Consider the following 18,613-nt stretch of genomic DNA (forward strand, 5'->3'; position numbering starts at 1 on the left):
GGAAAACAATTGTCTCTATGGAGAAGCAAGAGACCAAATATCTGCAGCTCTGGTATTTCAAAAGAATAGATTGTGGATACACATCTTCCAAAAATAAGTCTTGGCAGTCAGAAAAAGGGAACAAACCAAAGTAACTTGCATAAAAAGAAATGATCAAATACAAAGAATATATCCATGTCCAGAGTGCAGAAGTATTAAAAAGTAAGACAATGCAATGGTGATCTGGATTCCCCAGCAAAAGAAACAAGTTTCATTTGTTTGCTCCCACAATAAGGGAAGGAGGAATACAACAAGAGCAGCTGATGAAGCATATCAGGAAGTTCTTGTATTTACACATATGAGTAGAAAGGAAGAGGTTATCTTTTATCAAATTTCTTGAGGAATAATTGACCGAAATAACATTAAGTATTTAAATTTGAATTTCTCATTTTAAATCTTCCACTATCTGTAATGCTGAAGGTAACAAATTCCACCAGACCAAAGAGCAAAAAGATATACATCCTAATGAGTTGGAAGTCAGATAGCAAAACTATTCCCCCTTCCTTTCCCCAGAAATGTTTCCATAGTGGTAAGCGAATCTATCTTTCAAAGCAATTACTTAACAAGTAAAATGGTTAAATTTTCAAATTCATTCTCATCACGTGAAGAATGAGGTAAATATTTGAATACTAGTTTCCTCCAAGGCTATGTAGGTGTTACGTGGTTCCCTGGTGATCCCAAACAAAATGATAGGATCTTCCCATTAGTTCCCTTAAAATGCAAAGCACATGCGAACTCAAAAATCCAAGAGACAGTGATGGAATCCAAACTAAATACAATACATCTCTGACTCCTAGTGAAAGCAATTACTCAGCTTAAAGCTTCAAATTTGTGTCAGTATGGATCCTACAGTATGTTGACGTGCGAGCAACCAGGAGTAAAGAATTACATTGTATCCTTGAAGGAGCACTAAGAGATGGGTGAGACAGTATCAAGTGAAACCCAGACCAACATATACTTCAGAGGTAGTAAGATACCCACAGATATACCTCCAGCTGCAAATTCTACAGATATGGTTGTAACAAAACTTTTTTCCCAACTTCAATTCAACTGGAAACAATTTAGTAAAATAAATTTTAAGTCATTCCAAAAACAAAATGGAAGATCAAGATCTATTGCAAGTAAGTGTTAGCTATGGTTTTGCCTCTATCAATACATATCTTTGAGTTAATAAATTTTGATGTTCAGTTTGCTGAAAAAAGTAGCTTTTGGATTTTTGATTTTTTTTCCCCTGGCAGGAAACTGCTGTCACCTACAAGAACACTGCTACCATTATTTTTCTTGTTCTTCTGCTACAGGTAACAGGCACCTATGGCTGCCATTCCAAGGATAAACACACAGCCCTTCAGGTTTACTGGTTTCCAAACATTCTGAAAACTCACTGTAGAATTTTTTAGTGCATGAAGTTATTCAAAATTCAATAACTATGTATTGTAACTAGAGCACTAGCCACTGTTATATCAAATTGTTCTGTAAGGCTCCAGATAAATGAATAGATTGAACCATAGCAGGTCGAGCTGTGAATGTTTGACACAATCCTTATAATTTAGCCACACCTCAACTGTCACAGAATTTATCCACAGAAGAAACATTGCTAGACATTACTTCTCAACACAAAATACGCTGATTTTGCACAGAGCATGCAGCTCACTCATTTTCACATAGTACCATGACAAAGTTTGTTTCAAGTTTATGCTGCAGTTTACCTCTTAGCTTTCTCAAATATGTCTCTTTTTATTATAAACATCTCCAAGGTTTTCTTGTCATCATTTTTAATCTCAATAAGACAGGAGTAAGAGGATGGTGAAATGAAAAGTCACTATTTAAAAAAGGAGAGCATATCTGGGGACTTTGGCTTGTTCTAAGTATTTTCACTATACTTACTGTAAAACCATAGCATATAAGAGTGTCAAAATTCTGTTTTACAGAATCATTACCCTGATTTAGAACATATGCTAAACCAAAGCCAAATCTTAAATGTTACCATCAGATACAATTAACACTGAAATGCAATTTTAAGTGTGTAAGTACCTTAGTCTATTCAGGACACCGCCATTTGTTGCTCAACTGCTCTAGCGAACATTGCACATACCTGATATCATGCACCTAGGAAACTTTCTTCATGTAGTATCATTTAGCTATATAATCCAAACATGTTAGACAAATGAAAACTGTCAATATTGCTCTTTCCCTAACCATGTGATGATAAACACCACCACATGCAAGGTAAGACAAGCAGCAAATGCATTAAGTCTCTCGTTCTGGAAGAGAAGCATCTCAGCAGACAACAGCAGCACAAACTATAACTACGTTAGCTGCTTTAAGAAACCTTGACAAATGACAACCTGATGTCTGAGGGTCCTGTGAGGAGCCCTTAGAGGAGGACTGATCAGAGGAGGACGACTGTGGTGCTGAACCCTCAGCTAGCTCTCGCTGTCTCTGTTGTTCTGCCTTCTTAAGCCTCAGTCGTTGCAGACCCCTACGGATTATAGCTAACTCAGGTCCCATTAACTCTGACAAACGGGGAGGGAGGGGAGGGAAAAAAAAAAAGAAAAAAAAGGTATGTAAAAGAAGCATTGAACATAAAATATACAGAACAGGGAGGAGGGGTGGAAGGACTGACCACAGAGAGAAGCAACAGATACTAAGTGTAATCACAGTGAAAAAAATTATGTAAATCATTTACTAACATCCAGAAATTATAAAATAAAGTATTGAAATTGTCTGTCTCTTCCTAAATGCATGGATCACGGACTTAAAGTTCATGAGTCATGTCAAAATATACCCACCTCCCCATCTCCAACACTTAAACCATTTAACAAATAATTATTTAATGAAAATAGATAGATCCTGACTGATTCAAAACAAAGCAAACAGAAGTATTCATTTTCATATTCCTAACACATATAACAAATGAGAATATTTGTGGTGTGAAATTATGCAACTGTGATCTACAGGTAAATTTTCAAAATGTGTGTGATAGCTTCCTGGTGTGAAAAAAAAAAAACTAGTACAATTTTGTCCAAAACAAACCTGTGAAAAAAGTAAACTGGGACTATGGAAATAGGTGGCAGAACAGCATCTAATCAAAAAATACATTTTACCATGAACTCATTTTTTATCTCAAGACATTCCCAGTGGGTGAGGATTCAAAGTCTGAAAACACTGTTAAGTGATCCTACAGAGAAAGTAATTTATTGGTTCATAAACAATTCTTAGCATCATTCTCTTAGACTATTCTTTCAGTTCCACCTTTAGACTCCACTGTTTCCGTCATTTTGTCTTTATTCAGTTATACTGTTTTAGCATGTACCAATCCACTGTCTGATTAACTATTTTTTGCAAACTGCTATAAAAGTACATGTCCAAGTAATTTTTTATTCTTTCCATGCTCTTTGAAGATTTTCTCCACTTACACAAGTGCTGTACAGCAAGCACTTCTCTTTATACAACACAGATTGTGTCTTTATTAGCAATAGCTGAAGCACAACATTGACCTGAACCACTGCTGAACTACTCTCACCTATAATACAGTAGGGTAGAGAAGCTAATTCAGACTCAAATGCTCTAGCTAGTTCTGCCATAAACTGCTAGCTTAGACCTATCCTGAAAGTATTTATATCAAGGACACTCTGGAATATTTTGAAGATATGAGGAAATCTGCAAAGAAAAAAAAAAATCAGTACTATGAAGTGTTAAAATACTACATTGACGTATAAGCTTTCATCCAAGCAAAAGCTTTACAAATATTCTGTAACCCTTATTCACTTAGTGAAGCAAGTAAATTTTAATTTTTCTTTCATAAAAAGAAACAAACCCAAAGACATAATCCAGTCATTCAAAAATTAGCAGGAGGCACCAGTTAATATCAAATAGTCATGAGCTCTAATATCCTCAGTCTAATACCCCTCCTGGGAAATACATCCTGCCAGTTTATGGTTGAAGCATAACAAGAAGGAAACGTATATACTTCCTGAAAGAAATATGGCATCAAAAAGATTTGTTATGAATAGTTTTCGTGTGCCATGAACATTTATGGATGTTAGAACTCCAAACAGTCTAGAAATGCTTTTAAGGAAGTTTCAATGATGTCTAAACTTGCATTTTTCAGTACTTGCTGCTGATTCAGTTCCACTCAGTCCAGAGGCAGTTACAATTTAAGATGTAACAAGTTCAAAATGTAAAGAGACAACTACTATCCTGAATATATTCAATGACACCATCTTTTACACATTTCAGAATCTCTAAGCAAAGGTTTATTTTGCCAGCAAATGGAGTGAGGAAAGAGAAACGGAAAGAAAAAAAAACAGCTATTGCCACTTTCCCATTCAAAATTTAAAAGAAAAGTTACCTTTTATCAGAACAGACATTAAAATTAAACTTTGTCCTAATTAGTCAATTGCCCCCTACCTCCCCTCCCAATGGTACCAATCTGGAGTATTATTTATGGGGAAAAAAGCATTATTATATTTTACAGTTTGTTGCATCTGATGTTTATTTGTGGCTTAAAACTACAACATCTTAAAACTAATGTAAAAAATGAATTAACGGTTTCCACTGAATGGTCCAAGAAGGGCAAGAAAATAAATTTGTTATTTTTTCCTTAGTGACAGGCATTAAAATCTCCAGCAATTGTTCTGTCTCATTATAAAAAAAAAATATAATTATTCAAACATACTGACAAGAACAGGCTACTGAAATTTTGCACTGATCTTGCTGATTATTTTCAACTTACTCAAATGTTCCAACTGTATTCTTCTAGAATATACATTCTGATAAAGAGACTTATCCCAACAAGCTCCAGCACTGAACCATTTTTGTCCTGACTATTTTGAACATGTACTTTTTTAAAACATTAAGAGATTAAGTAATTCAGATGTAGAAGCTCAAATGCTCACCACATGGCATATTTTCTGGAACACCATACCAACAATATATCTGAATTATAATATATATGCAAAAAAATACTGCTATTTCAAAGACAGGATTACCACCAGCACCTGTGTTCAGTACAAAAATCTGTAGAAATTATTTCTGGAAATTTGTTTATAAGTCTGTTCCATTCTATAGTATGAATTCATGCTCCAATTCTAAATAATTCACTACCTGAAAACACAGTCTTCATTTGCTAACTCTTTGCTACAATATTGAAACTCATATCTACCACCACCTTAAGCAAAACGATGGCTGCAAGCCTCTCACTTTCCTTCTTCTGTTTTCCAAAACGCTTACCCTGTCATCCGTCTTTTACAACACACCTCCATCTGGTCTTCCTACTACCATTTCTATTATCACTTTCCCTATTCCATCACCCCAAAAAGCAGCAGGTTTTATTCACCTATAAATGCAGCTAAACAAACCCAGGGAATACTGTGGTTGATGCAGAGTGCAGTGTTTTCACATTTGTAGATCAGAGATGAAGTCTCATAACTGAGCACTGTCAGGGGTTATGTAAGTACACAAACATTGCACAATGGAAATCCACATTCAAGCTTACCCATTTATAAACCCACTGCTACTGCTCTGCCATGACCTGCTCCCTCTTCCCAGGAGCTTTCTCTCTCTCTGAACTTACCCATGTTACCCAAAGACTTGTTTTACAGTAACTTAAGTGTTTTAAAAGCAATGCAAACTAGACAAGATGCTTACTAGGTGTGCAAACATATAGTACTATTAAGTTTACTCCTGCAGGAGTCCTGTACACAATTTAAAGATGGCACCAGGTCCTAACACTTAAATCTCCAATACAACAATAAAGAATACCAGATGAAGTTTGTTTTCTTTCTTTCTTTCTGTGGGTTTGGAGTTTGGGGGGGTGGGTATGGTGACTTTTTTTTTTTTTAAAGAATCAGCAGCCAATCTGACACCCTGTTTAGGTGTAGTCAAAGAACCTATCAAACATTACACAGTAAATTAGAAAGTATCCTGTCTGTCAACAAAACAATAGCCACCCCCCCTTTTAAAACTGAACATAGAGAGTCTTAAACCCAAAGTAACACTGGGAAAGAGGAAACGCTTTTAGAAAAGAGCTAGATTATGAAATAACAACTTCAGCTTCATGCTAGCAGAATAAACTTTGACTTAGAAATTCAGATTCAGAGAAAAGGAGGAAAATGCTTTTTCTAGTCAGCATACATTCTTTAAAAAGCAGGATAGAAAATGCATAATTTCAGAAACGCTCTATAGTGCATTATCATTATGCAACACACAAAGTTTCAATGACGTAGCTTGAAGAATTTATTTTTAATAAGGGCCATACTCTCCTGGCCACTGTAAGCTTCAGATATACCATATACTTTATAAAATAAAGAGATCAAATTTATCCAGTAATAGTATGTGTGTTCTTTGGTGGCTACCCCTCTGTACCAAAGATAGTTGCAGCTAAAGTGGGTTACATCGAATTACAATGAATTGGGTTACAATGAATTAGAGCCCTTCATTTTTTGTGTATGTATTGTGAAAAACTTGAGATTGCAGAAAACTGACACCAATACAAAACACAGGTGACTAAAAGCCTCTGCTACTAAATAAATTTTCCAGTATTCACTTATTCTAGAAAACAGCATCTGGGCTGTGTGTATTGTCATGCTTCTGCTCACTGTTTATTTTCTCTAAATAAGTATCAGACTACTTGCAAGGTTTGAAAGGGCAGGGATGATACATTTAATGTATTTCAACTTATGTCTTTTGCTTCCCTGTCTTTCCGATACCTAATCATTTCTCACCTGTCCCAAAGATTTTGGCTGCAGCAGCCACAGTACACTGAATGGCACACTTTTCCCTGGGAAATCCCCATCTCTCCTTCACTCCAGAACATCCAATTTAGGGCCTGAAGATGCTATCAGTCATCTTTTCCAATGACAAAGACCTGGATTTTTTACAACAGAATTGGACAAAAGTTGTATTTATACAAAAACCATGGTATTTAAAAATAATCAAGTCTGAACCTGTAGGTGTTTTGGATCATGTCAGCCTTTCCACCATAACTGTGAGGCCTAGAAACTCATTTTTAAAAAGTAAAAATAAACTCTCGTGCACATATTTAATTCTAAAGGTTGTGGCATCTTTTCCTGCATAGAGATGGAAAAGGGCCAGTCAAAGCATAAGATGCTCTTTTACCACCCAAATAAGTTTCTGACATTAGTTAGTGTTAAGTTAACATAACAGTGTTAATGTCAGAATAATGTTAGAACAATATACTTTCTTCTTTTTCTCACAAGAATGTAAGTTTATATTAAAAACAATGAGTTTCTTCAAGATATACAAACTTAAAAATCAACGTAGTATAATTTATTAACCTATAATGGAATATCACACAAGGTAAGCCCTATATATCCAGATATTTTTGAGAGGCAAAAAATAAAATTGCTGACTCTGAAATGTTGAAGATGCAGATTCCTACTGAAGGAGACATTCTCTACTTCCTCTGATTATAACAGGCATAATTTCTGCTATTCATTGCATTGATGCTGCTACAGCCAAATCACAGTTGAAGAAGGCATGGTGTTACTTATACTCCATCAAGAGAACAGTAGGTTTAGAGAAAGCAAGCAATATTTTTTTATTTCTACTTCAGAAGACAATACTGGTTATCCCCTTTTGAGATTCCTTCTTCAGACAAACATATACAGCTGATGGTACTTAACTGGTATTGGTATATTAATGATACTGATGGTATCTTTAAACCACAGCTGCAGTCACTTGGTAACTATAAAATACCTAGTCTCATTAAGGATGTGCAAGAAAGAAAACAGATTGAGATCAATTACCCAAAATATCCTAAAATAAAATTGCTTCTTATTGAAAGCATTTTTCATAAACAATGACAAGATGGATTTCTTCTCACCAGACTGATGGAGCACAGGTTGAGCTGAGGCCCCTAAAGAAGGCCTTTGTTCATTATCAGGAGAGGACAATAATGAAGTTGAAGGGGGACTTTCTGTTGAAGATGATGTTGAAGGAGCTTGGGCTGACATTGTAGAAGAGGAAGATGATGGAAGTTGTTCAGAACCATCTACTTCCATTGCAGTTTCTGATTCTGTACTAGGTGGCACGTTATTAGTAGCAGGAGCATCTGTCCGGTTAGTCCCACCTTTGATTAAAAATAAAAAAAGGCAAGAAAAACAAGAGCTCAAAGGTAAACTTACTCTGTCGCTATGCATTCCTTTGCATTACCATTCATATGGCAAACAAGTGTACTCAGTTCTTCAGAATGCACTAAAAATTTTAGTTTACACTTCAGAAAGGTTGATATTCAAGGCCTGTACATCCAGCATAAACATACTTTCTGCTGTAATTATTATTCTTGAAAAGAAGGAAATCACCTCTGGACCGTGATCTTCCTCGTCCTCGATTACTTTGTGCAACTTCACTAGCTTCTTCAAACCATCTTGACAGCATATCTGACATCCTTTGCATTAGAGAGACATTAGGACTTTGCTCCCCTGTAAAACAAGTAATGCTAAAGTTTCATCTACAAGTTTACAAAAGCATTCTTTTTTTCTCTCCATTTCTTCTTCCATAAAAAAACCCTGCACTGTAAGTTTCATAACTAGTAATCCCCTGAACCATCTCCTTTTTTCAGCACAACAGTTCAGCAAGAATTGCCAGCTGAACACGGCACCACAAAAACCAACAGTCCCTCCTCCTTCTCTGTTTTACAGTTACCTGCAGCTTTTGTACACATGACATTGTGAAATTTAAGTCATTCAGTTTTAAATGCCAGTTAAATAAGTTAAGAAAGCCTAGATTTTTATGTTTTTCCAGCTAATTATAAAGTTATCAATTTTACCATTAAACAATGAAAGAGCAAAAAGACTACCATAAAACTAGCACATGATGCTTTTAAAATTCCAAAAGGCTTCTTCGTGACTTAGATTCTCCTCATAGGTACAATTTAATACAACAGAAGAGTTCTTTTAGGGATTTTCATTTGCACATTTTGGATCATGTGTCAGGATTGCAAAGACTCTCAAGCAGCAAAGTCTTTGACATACTTACTTTCAACATAACTCATTTTATTACGTATGAAACAAAAGTTGTTTCAGGAGAGAAGACAGGAAAAATTCCATTTGTGAAGTGCTGAAATATAATATTTGAATCTAAGTGGTTTTTGTATTCTGTGAAATATTGTTGTTTGGTTTGGTTTTTGGGGGTTGCGGGGTAGTGGTGGGGTTTTTTTGGTATTTATCTTCCAATAGAAGACTGTTCCACTGGACTGGACCATTCTACTCATACTGCAGTAAGAGCTTCTGCTGGCCCCTTAGCCACTTTGGAAGTGTGCTGTGTTTAAGCAACTTTTGGAAAAGTTTTGTAATTGAAGACCTTCAGAAACTGAATTCCTGTGAAGTACAATTACTTATCAAAATACATATATGAAAAATATTTTAATACCCTATGTACAAAAGCTAACACTGAAAGAATCTGAAGCGTACTTGGGAAGAACACACACAGTGAGAACATGCCTCTCAAACATCTGTGCTGCTCCCTGCACAGATGTCATAAAAGCTGAAACACTGATCAAATATCTGGAGCAACTGATTATCTTTCAGGACTGCATATAACCTTCACTGCTAGGATATAGCTTGAATATATCTTTGCTGGACCTTGTTTTTAGATTATTTATTATTATTTAAAAGACATTATTGGGAATGGCGAAGGGAAGGGGAACACACCAACCCACCCCACCCCCAGAAACACAGTGCCCCTCATTTTTGGGCCCCAATGCCCTTGTCTACCCTCATTTCCACACTGCAGGTCTCTGACCCTTCCATGAGATCTCTCATTCCCTCCTATACCCCAGGCAGAGGAGCTCTGACCTCAGAAACTTAAAACACACGTAAATGGAATGCAATAGCTGAACAGACAAAGGATGGTTACTGATGGGAAGACAGGGCAACGAACAGTTAACAGAAAAATAAGTCACAGGTCACCACATGCTTAACTAATGCAATATAGTTATTCTCAGTCACTATACAGTTGTATCAAATAACACACAGTAAAGATACTGAAGCTTTGTTTTGAGAAAATAAAAATCTAGCCAATGTCTATACTGTACAAGTCTACTGGAGGAGTCCTTTTTACTCAGGCTTTATTTTTTCCTCAGCAGATTCACTTCATATAATGGGGAAATAACAGCTAGGACACTGGAGATACTTAGTTGAAAAAGAACGTAGCTAAAAAGTAACTTTGTGCAAAGCCAAAGCCGCAAGTAATTTTGACGGGAAAAGACCGCAACAAAAATGATAGCAAAAGTGTTCCTAATGTGAGGAGGTACACAAATAAGGTCTGTGGAATGAAAGCACCAAGTAAGCAGAATGTAACACTGTTAGTAATCAAATCCTGTGCTATTAGAATAAGAAGCACATGATCAAACTAAGAGAGCAGTTTAAAAGAAAGGAAAGAAAGTACTTCACACAGCGGGCACTGAACTTCTGGAATTTTTTGCCATAGGAAATATTATCAACAGGTTCAAAAAAGGATTATAAAAACTCACAGGCAGTAGAACCATACACAGATTCTAAAGGAACAGATGGGAACATATCCTCTAAAGTTTCTAATCCAGTAATTCTGAATACTGGGGGAACAACAAAGGCAACAGACTAGGATAGAGGACAGGCTCATGTTCTCTCCCTAAACAGCATCTTCTATTGCCTGTGTCAGATACAGAATCCTATGCTACATGGACCATTAGTCTGATACAGCTAGACACTTCTATTCTAGTTTGGGGAATCAGGAAGATGAGAAAACCAACACAGAAAATCTGGAAAGGGAAACGGGAGGCAGAAAAGGCAGACAGATTTAAGGGAGCTAGAACAAATACTTGTACCCCACAACCTGTCAGATACAAACAGAAACACATCATTAAACGAAGAGTAAGATGAGTGACAGAGCATCCTCTGCCCTGTTTTCATATCCCATTTTCTGACGCTAAAGCATAGCTTTGGAAATGCTCTATCTACTGAAACCTCAAGTAATTGAGTAATATATTACAAACATGAAAATATAAGCATAAAAATATAGTCAATACATGTGTTTTATAGAAAAAGTGAAAAATAAGATATTATTATCCTATTGCTTTGAATTCCAGTCCCCTGATGTAACCGTTACAGAGCATTTCCTTTGTAACTTTGATTACATATGGGGCTTGACTACAAAAAGGGTAATACTTATTTGTGTTCCTACATGACCAATGCAATGAAGTAAGTTCCACTTGATTCATATCAGCTTAACTGAAGCAACATAAGTTTTCTGGTAAGAGTACTTTCAATTTATACATTTTAAAAAAAAATCACTGCAGAATAGCAGTTCTATGTTAAATTCTAAGAAAACCATCTTAAGGCCTGGCTGATTCTTAAAACATGGACAGCTTAACCTGAATCACTTACATATTTCAGGAATTTTCAAGAAAAATTGGAAAATAAAACCCAAACCAAAATGAAGACAGACACCCAACAAAAAACCAACCAAAACAAAACACATAAGCAAAGACAAACACCCCCCCACAACTGCAAATACTTTACCATCTCTTTCTCGTTCACTCTCAGGCCTTGCTCTTGGACCAGTATCTGACCAGTCCCCTCTTAGCCGCAAACGTTTCACAGGAGGTTGCCGTAACTAGAAATAAAAAAAAAAAAATTTAAAAAAAAAGAGAAAGGCATTACAATGCTATTTATGTTGGACAACACAGAATTCTAAGTCTAACTATAAACGTAACATCTCAATTTTCTTAAGTTACATAAATTCGTACATCACAAAAAACTGGAACGTCAGCCATATGTTCAGATGAACTATGAATAAGTACAACACTATCAACTGAATGCAAGAGTTTTAGCTACATAGTTCAGTCTAAATCAATGACTCTCAGAACTAAGCTTTTATTTTATGCAATACTAACTTTACTATGTAATTGAGCCTTTCCATACTGAGCAATAATAAAAATATTCCCCTCTTCGTGTTAAAAAACTATATGGCACCCTCAGTTTAATGAAATGTGGATTTGCAATTAAATAAAAGGAAAAACAATCAGACATTAAAAAAACATAGAAACTTTATGAAAATAAACTTTAGTTTCTTTTTTAACCTGTGGGGTTTGAAAATTTTTATAACATGGGGCTTTTTGCAGCAGGAAGTATAGAACAAGTACTATATATGCAGTGCTACTTTCAGAGACTTGAAAAGAAAAACAAGTGCTTTGAACATTCAGAAATGCAGTTCAGAGTTTAAAATTAAGTGTATTGATTGGATATTTATGGCTTAAAAGAAGTAAATAGTTGTGCTGACAATTTTAAATTAAATGCAAAACCCCTGTGGTGCAAGCATATTAAAGTGGTAACTTTCAGGAGCCAGCAGATTCAGGAAGAATCCTTCTACTCTACATATTTTAAAGCCAGGCTGAAATAAAAATATCATTTCAGTAAAATCATCTAGCAAGAAGAGACTACTGGATATATTCTGTGCCTACAAAAGAAAAGAATACGTAGGATCTGTTATTCACAGGTGGTCACAATCTTTTTTCTCTATAGCAACTGGGCAGTCAATTCTCCACCAAATTACTTAACATAAGATTAACATTACATAGAAGAACGGGAAAAGTGCAGAACCGTTTGTTCATCACATAATTTTCCTGGGTTCCTCTTCGCTTTCTCCTGCCTCAGTGAGGTAACAGTGTAACTCAGCTGGACATTTTTCCTTAGTCCTGTGAATCTACACCCCCTTCTGATCAACAATGTTTGTACTAGTAATAGCAGCCTATGGCCTGGTAAATATAGCATGGTCATTGCTAGTAACAGGCCACAGGCTTAATTTGAAGCTAACACCACAAGCCTCACCCTTCTCAGGCTTTGTCTGGACTTCACTTGCTTGGAGCTTTCTTTTAACTCATTTAGCTGCAACAGCAATTATCTGGTGACCAGGTGATTATCACATAGTTTGCTTTAGTTTTGCTTAATTTGCATTGATGTGTGGGGTACAACCTCTTGTTAACCCTTTCGATATATACAGGAATGCCAACTAGGTAAACTCTGCACTAAAGAACTACCTATGACCGCAGGATACTGATGCAGCATAAAGTAGTACTGGCATGGGCTGACAGCAGATATCCTGCAGGTGTGGACACAGGGGGCTACCAGAGACACCTTCTCACTGTTGGCTGTTAACTGTACTATAAAGGTTGGACCCAAGCAACAACTGTTGTAGGGGTAACAACAAGGACAAAGAACAAGCATTTAAAAGCAAATACACGCCATATTGGCAGACAAATAAAGTAAACACATCATGTAGAGTGTGTTTAAAAAGTATAAAAATAAACCCTCAAGCAGACTCTTCAAAAAAAGGAGGATGAAAACATCATGTTTCTGCCAGCACAGAGGAGGAAGAAATCTCCATCATTATCATCACACTCACCCTCCCAGTGAAGACAGCAGGATGCTGACAACTCATTGTAAACTCCCTTGAGGCCCCTGTCTCAGACTAAAGGTAATGACCTCAGGATACAGAGGAGCTTATGAAAGGGTGACCATAATGCCAGAAAAGAGGAAAAAAAAAAAAAAGGAGCGGATGGTTGGAGGACTGCAGGGGGAGGGGGAGAGATGTATATAACTTTACTGTAAAGAGATTTGTTTTATATTGATCAGAAAATTTAGACTGGAAGGGTCAGCATCGTTGTAGTTGAGCTGATACTAAACAACTGCTTGTGTTTTGGATACAACTGTTGAAATTGTTAATACTGATCAGTAGCAGTGGCTCACCTCCTCGATCTAAACATCTTGTACCCCCCTCATCTCTGTCATTAAATGATCGCTTTTAACAAAGAGTATTTATACTTGATTTCATGAATATGCTTTTGGTGCCATGCAAAATAACAGAGCATACACCTCAGTTACAGGAGTGACCTGCCACCCTTGCTGATCTTATAACCTGAGGTTCACGTAGATGCCTTCTCATCTTTAGGAGTGGGAAACCAGGCAAGAAAGAAAACCAGTGACAAAATACTGTAAATATATAACTAAATATATTGTAGATATGCAAATTTTGTAACACAATCTACTTGTCACATCTCAATCTATGAACAGCAACACTGACTTAAGATTAATTTAAAAGGAAATACAACTGATACAAGTGTGCCACAAGAAAAAAAATATAAAACATGAAAACAGGTCATCTTAATCACTTGCCTCTTCCCGTCTCTCTTCAGCAGAAGGAACTTTAAGTTCTCGTGCTGTGTCATCCTTGGGATCAAACAAGTATATGTAATCTGAGGAGTAGCTAACAAGGATCTCTTGACCATCTTCACTATAACACAGAGACGTTACTCTGCAGGATTTGTTATTGAGATGAGGAGGAACAAAACGTGCCACCATTCCAACAGTGCCCCTACCAGCATAATTCCCTATATTTAAAAAAAAAAAAAAGGGGGGGGGGGGAAGAGAGAAAGAAATGACACATTTACTATTGCAAATTTTCAAAAGCTTCAATATACTTATTTAACATCCAACAAAAGATAAAAGCTAAGTATCCTGTAGCTTTTGCATTAAATTGGATCTGAATAGTGACATACCAGACCTTACTAGTATTTTATATTTTGTTTACAATCACTACGTACATTTTTTTAAAAAAGATGAAAACACACACACAAATATAATTCACGTATCACACACCCATCACATGATGGTGTGTGGATGCTACCTGTTAAATGTAGTACAAATGGAAATTTTGGAACCTAAGAACATTTACACAATAATAATGAAATCTATACCTACACCCAAATTAGAAAGGAATTCATTATATGAAACTTGGAAAGTTTAGGACACGTATCTCCTCTTTTCTACCCAAAATATTTTTGAAAAGTACTAGTTTTTTTTCTTTGAGATATAACAATGTCATTTTGAAACTACAGAACTATACAATACATTGCAGTTACAACTCACCTCCATTCCACACACCAAAACATTCTTAAATTCTAGAATTACAAATTTGTGACCAGATAAAAGTTACCTATAAGAAGATCTAACACTGAGAAAAAGAGACTGTTCCAAAACCTCATAATTTGCCATGTAACTGTTTCCCGCATGGCATATCTGTTGTGGCTTAGTATGTGCAACAGTCTGTCCTTGACCACAGGTAAGTTCAGAGTTTATCATCTCACACTACATAAGGACTGAAACAGAAAGTTTTAAATGAAAATCAAGAGTTTGCTCACTAGTCATAGAATACCTCACCCCTTAAAAACAAATTAAAAAATCCTCACAAAACTCCAACCCCCAATCCCCCCAACCAAACAACAGAACACTACACCAATATATCTAGAAAAATTAGTCTTCAAGATTTTGGCTTTTCTCTCCTTTACTGTATAGGCCTGCATACCTGAATTAATCTGTTCCTGTATTGTTACAAGGGCAGGTACATAGTACCTTTTAATCAACCCTCCAGAATCTGTTCCTCAGGCAGCTCTCAGAATCTTGCTGACCACTGTGATGAAAGGGAAAGATCTTACAAAAACATTAGCCTGATGAGAGGGGTGTTTTTATGTTTACTGAGTTATCTTTACAGTTTCCTTCCTCCTCCATCACAGTCATCAACAGGAAAATACTGCAAGAAATGACAGATTTTGTGACACTGATTACTTGCATGAATGTGTATGCACAGCTAGTTCATACTAGTTCATATGTGTCCAAACATGCACTGGTCATACATTACAGGAAAGAGATGCATTAGAACTATATCATGGACTTTTGCTTGTCACCTGAAATTTTTTTATAAAATTCTTAAGTAAGCACCTGAAGCATGATAGCTTTCACCTGAAGGATTTGTAGTTTTTCAGTGGAAATTATGTTAGATATAGCAACAACTACTGCAAAGGTAAGCATATTGCATGACATCATAGAATTCATAAGATCCCTTCCCGTAAGAAGCAACACATTCCAGCATGGCAGAGTACAAGATAAGAACTTAATTAAAATTCAGGTGGACCACTGCAGACTGCAGTCTAGTTTTTTTGAATCTTGGAATCACATGTCTCAAAATAAAAGACATTACAAAATGTCTTTTTCTGCATTCAATACATAATGTATTCCAAAATGGATGAAGATATTAAGTTTACTTACTTGAAGATTTCTGTATTAGCAAATATTAGAGTGAAATGACTACTATTACAAAGCATAGTTCTCAAAGAAAGCTATACTTCATTCAGTATCACACGTCAGACATTCACCATATATTTTGAAAAAAAGAACTTGGAATTGGATCTGCAAGTGGTTAGAAAAGCTTACCGTAAGGTATGGTTCCTACCTGTTGCTCTCGTACCAAGCATTCGCCGATCATATATTCTTACTGAGCTATCAGAACAACCCACAGCAAGATAGTATGGGATTGGTGGACAGATAGCAACGGAAGTGGCAGCACGCCGACAGTTTATTAAAATATCCTGGAACAAACAAAAACACAGCATTCAAATAATAGCTCTGAACATTTGAAGTATAGTTCTGTTTTTTTACTTCAGGACACAGGCCCATGAGCCAAGGAGGCTTTGAGAAAGCTAGGTCTGGCCCTGTGAAGATAGATTGTAAATATGTCAAACAGAAAAGCCACTGCAGAGAAGGAAGACCATCAGACAGAAATACAGCACGAGATCAACTAAAAAAGAAAAAACAAACCAATCAAAACAAACCACAAACAAACATTTAAGAATAGGTAAGCGTAACAACTACAGATTGATAAGCTAGCTTGCACCTTGGATTTTCCTAGGGAAACATAGATAGCTGTTGAGTCAGAAGATCACTAAATGTGCAGAAGCAGTCTAAATTAATTTAAAGGATTAGAACAGTATTAATTTAAAGGATTAGAATAGAATTTCATCTATGGGCAGATAATTGGATAGAGGAAAAGAAAGAAAGAAACCCCTAGAACTGGTAAATATGCACAAAGCAGAATAAAATTAATTGAGAGTAGTACACATACTTTGGTGTCAGTTTTTCTCTAATTCAATATTATAACTGTTTCTGAAATTCAAACACAGTGGACACCACCAGTACCTTACCTTCTTGGGACTAATAACAGTGATAATTTGATCTAGTATAATTCATTACCAAATCTTTTCTTATAGAGGGACAAAGGATGCTCAAGAACATAAGGCTGCAGATGATTTTCAAGGTTCATTTTTTGCCTCCAACTCTGCACTCTGTCCTAACTAATGTAAACCAGATTTCAACACAGAATCTTTTCTACCATATCTGAAGCCTCACACCAAAGCTCAAACTAAAAAATACCTCAAATACCTCAAAAGAGGTATTAAAATAAATAAATAAAACAAGAAAGAAAGAAAGAAAACAGACTCCCCAAACTTTTTTTGATTCTTGGGAAACATGTTGTCATCTCCACCAACGACCCTGAAATCTATTATTTCTAAAAGCCTTACCAGAATTCATATCCTATGTTTGTATGATGTACAGCTCTACATTTAGGTCATCTTTATTAAAAGATTTCACTCTTACATCTTTACAATCTTCCTTTGTGCAACTTGTTTTGATTCGAGTATCAAACCATCTTACAGTGCCATCTTCACCACAAGAGAGGAAAGTATAGGGATCATTTGGTACTGTCATAATCTGCTCAAAAAAAGAGAAAAGTATTAATACTCCCAGAAATACCTTTAACTTCAAAATAAAAGCATCATCATTTTGAGCAGCAGTAAAGACTGAAGCAACTACAACTCAAGTCAAGCTTTCTATTGAAATAAAGAGGAAAAGTGAAAAACTGCTGATGTTCATTTTCAAGGAAAGGTTTGAGCTGCTGAAGTTAAAACAAACTGTGGAATGCCACATAAGATTAAATATTTATAGGTCAAAGCTTACAGTTATTTCTATTATCTTTTAATAAGCCACATACATTTACTGCAATCAGTTTTCAGACAAGTAATCGATTTGCTGCAATAATTCAACAGAAGCTCAGTTTATTTTCTACCAAGTAATAGAAGACAATAACAAATAAAAGCCTCAGAAGTCAGAACGACATGAAAATAGTAGATGACTTATTCCCACTGGGCCATTCCTTTATATGCAAAATAGTCCCCTGAAGCAGCTATGCATTAAAGGCTGTTACTAGCCTACCCCCTCACTGCATTTTTTTTTTTTTTTAAATTTTTAAGAGAGTACTGTACTGCACCGTTTTCCTGACCTCAGTCCTACTCTAACTAGGGAGAACTCAGTTGGAGTCTCAGATGTATGGCTTCACTCAAGAAGGCCTTCTTGAGACAAATTAAAAAGGCAAGCAACCATGTTAAAGCTGAATTCCACAGGTCAACGAACGCACATGAAACAACATCCTTTTATGGGCTACCCCTTAAATACAAAACTGAAAATGTTGTAGAAACTACCAGTATTTTTCTTTTCCTACACTACTGCTACTATCAATAACTTCATAGAAATTTATAAAGCTACAAAAATCACTAGTAGCATAATATGCTAACTCAACACATAGCAAATGAGTGATTCTTTAACACTTATGTGATGTTTTATTTTCCGCACCCTCTGCCCCCCCAACTCTTAATGAAAATAACTTATGGATATCTGTAAATCTC

General features: G+C 36.0%; 1 protein-coding gene across 6 annotated transcripts in view; it reads right to left on the reverse strand.

Moving 5' to 3' along the window:
* DCAF6 (DDB1 and CUL4 associated factor 6) overlaps positions 1-18,613 on the reverse strand; it is a 91,071-nt gene that overhangs the window by 39,916 nt on the left and 32,542 nt on the right. For 3 of the 6 annotated variants that reach the window (XM_074857131.1, XM_074857121.1, XM_074857114.1), the window contains exons 5-11: positions 17,529-17,642; positions 16,327-16,462; positions 14,214-14,428; positions 11,562-11,655; positions 8,364-8,483; positions 7,886-8,131; positions 2,385-2,552 (exon numbers count right to left, since the gene is read on the reverse strand). In XM_074857131.1, the coding sequence (XP_074713232.1) occupies positions 2,385-2,552; positions 7,886-8,131; positions 8,364-8,483; positions 11,562-11,655; positions 14,214-14,428; positions 16,327-16,462; positions 17,529-17,642 (1,093 nt within the window). The remainder of the gene's footprint in view (positions 1-2,384; positions 2,553-7,885; positions 8,132-8,363; positions 8,484-11,561; positions 11,656-14,213; positions 14,429-16,326; positions 16,463-17,528; positions 17,643-18,613) is intronic. The other 3 variants (XM_074857146.1, XM_074857147.1, XM_074857137.1) reach the window with 1 other exon arrangement.

This window comes from Strix uralensis, chromosome 2 (assembly GCF_047716275.1).
Source record: "Strix uralensis isolate ZFMK-TIS-50842 chromosome 2, bStrUra1, whole genome shotgun sequence".
Taxonomy (NCBI): Eukaryota; Metazoa; Chordata; class Aves; order Strigiformes; family Strigidae; genus Strix; species Strix uralensis.